General features: G+C 26.8%; 1 protein-coding gene across 1 annotated transcript in view; it reads right to left on the reverse strand.

The window, feature by feature from the left end:
• LOC125030967 (uncharacterized protein DDB_G0287625-like) overlaps positions 1-2,145 on the reverse strand; it is an 8,043-nt gene extending 5,898 nt beyond the window's left edge. The window contains exons 1-4 of the mRNA XM_047621386.1: positions 1,960-2,145; positions 1,301-1,595; positions 1,076-1,189; positions 855-1,035 (exon numbers count right to left, since the gene is read on the reverse strand). Of these exons, the coding sequence (XP_047477342.1) occupies positions 855-1,035; positions 1,076-1,189; positions 1,301-1,595; positions 1,960-2,145 (776 nt within the window). The remainder of the gene's footprint in view (positions 1-854; positions 1,036-1,075; positions 1,190-1,300; positions 1,596-1,959) is intronic.
• Positions 2,146-2,500: the final 355 nt, after the last annotated feature.

The raw sequence follows: 2,500 nt of genomic DNA on the forward strand, positions 1-2,500 counted from the left end.
CTCTCGTCACCCGCACTGAATGGGCGTGTCTTAGCGGGCAGTGACGTCATTATTACCCGAACTTTGTCCATTATCCACCTAGAGCGTATTCAGGATTTCCTGAGTGACTCCCGCGACTATGAAAATGAAAAGAAAAATGAAAAATGAAGGCAGACGAACGGTTATCACTGGTCCTAAAAACTTTCTACATTGTCTGTGTGAATTACATTTAAGATTTCTTGTGTGTGAGTCTCAACATTGTCTAAGGGAAAGATTTAAAGTGAGAAAAGGGGGTGTAGGGGAAAAAAGTGAGACAAAGTCTTAACGTTCCACAATTCTATATATTTCAAGTTGGAATTTCGTCCACGTTTTTGAAAATTTGGAAAATGAGAACGAAAAATTCGATTTTTCTTTTCCTTTTTTTTTTAGGGTAAAGTTAGGAAGAAAATAAAATCCTCAACAAATAATAGATTAGTCAAAGTTATTTTATCAAGTCTTCGATTTTTTTTGTCTGAAATTCATCAGGGTTGCGTGATGCGATAGGAAAAAAGCCACAAAAATGATTTCAGAAACAAAGATATTATATTCTGGCTGCTCTGTAGGTAATCTACTTACATACTTTTTGTCTGTGTGTACTTTTTGCGCTTATCTTCTACTATAAATGTTAAATATATTCCTAATTTGATTATCATCATTATCACTATAATTATTATTGTTGGTGGTGTTAATCTTGATATCATTAATATAATTATCACAATTATTGTTAGCATTTTTATTGTTATTACAATTATTATTATTATACTTATTACTATTATTATCATTATTATTATTATTACTATTATTATTATTATTATTATTATTACTATTATCATTATTATTTATCATTAATGATAATAATAATAATGATGTTATTATTATTATTATTATCATTGTTATTATCATTATTATTATTATTCTGGTTGTTGTTGTTGTTATTGTTGTTGTAATTATTATTATTATTATTATTATTATTATTATTATTATTATTATTATTATTATTATTATTATCTATATCATGTAGTAGTTGTATCATTATCATTATCATAATTATTATTATTATTATCATTATTATTATTATTTCTATTATTATTATTATTATTATTATTATTATTATTATTATTATTATTATTATCATTATTATTATTATTATTATCATTATTATTATTATTATCTATATTATTATCATCATCATTATTATGATTATGATTATGATTATGATTATTATTATTACTATTATGATGATGATGATGATGATTAACATTTACATTATTAACATTAACATTATCATTATTATTATTATTATTATTATTATTATTATTATTATTATTATTATTATCATTATTATTATTATTTTTACCATTATTATTATTATTATTATTATTATTATTACTACTAATATTATTATTATTATCAATATTATTATTATTATTATTATTATCATTATCATCATCATTATTATTATCACTATCATTATCATTATTATTATTGTTATTATTATTATTACTACTACCATTATCATTATTACTATCATTATTATTATTATTACCATTATTATTATTGATATTAATATTATCATTATCATCACTGATGTTATTATTATCATTATTATTTCACGATCATTATCATTGTTATTATTATTGGTATCATTATCATTATTGTTATTATTATTGGTATCATTATCATTATTTTTATTATTATTGGTATCATTATTATTATTGTTATTATTATTATCTTTAGTAGTAGTAGTTGTAGTATCATTATTATTATCCTTCAATCAATCTCCGTGCCGTCTTCGATCCGAAGGTTGGCTGCGAAAGACCTCCAAAGACCTCGCTTTTCCGCTTTCCTCTTGTATTGTACACACGATCCAATTCTAGTCCATTACTTTATGTTGTCGAACCAAGTCCCTCTCTGTCTCCCCCTATCTTTATTCCCTTCTACCAATCCTTCCAACACTAGCAACTCCAAATCCCCAGCCGGGCCCCTAAGAACGTGTCCCTCAAACTTCATCTTCCTCCTTGCAATTTGATTCAGCCACCTATCCTTGATGTTAGTCTTCTCAAGAATATCAACATTCTTAATTTTGTCCTTCCAACCGATCCTAAAGATTCTTCTTAGACACCACATTTCCAATGCGTTTATCCTTCTCGGTGCTTCTTTATTCATTGTCCAACACTGACCCATACGCTGCAACTGGTAATATGTATAGATTCAGAATTTTGATCTTAGTCTGGAGGATGATGTTGCGGTCTATCAATTCTGTATGCTGGTAGAACACGTTTTTTGTCATTCCTATTCTTGATCTAATTTCCTCTTCGCACTTGCCATTTTCTGTGATTATACTTTCCAGATACTTGTACTTCTTGACTTGTTCTAACGCCGTGCAGTCGATGTTGACCTGTGGGGATTCCTTCTTCGATATAGCCATTACCTTTGTCTTCTTAGCGTTCAGTTCCATTCCGTACTTCTTGCACGTAGAATT

Source organism: Penaeus chinensis, chromosome 12 (assembly GCF_019202785.1).
Source record: "Penaeus chinensis breed Huanghai No. 1 chromosome 12, ASM1920278v2, whole genome shotgun sequence".
Lineage (NCBI taxonomy): Eukaryota > Metazoa > Arthropoda > Malacostraca > Decapoda > Penaeidae > Penaeus > Penaeus chinensis.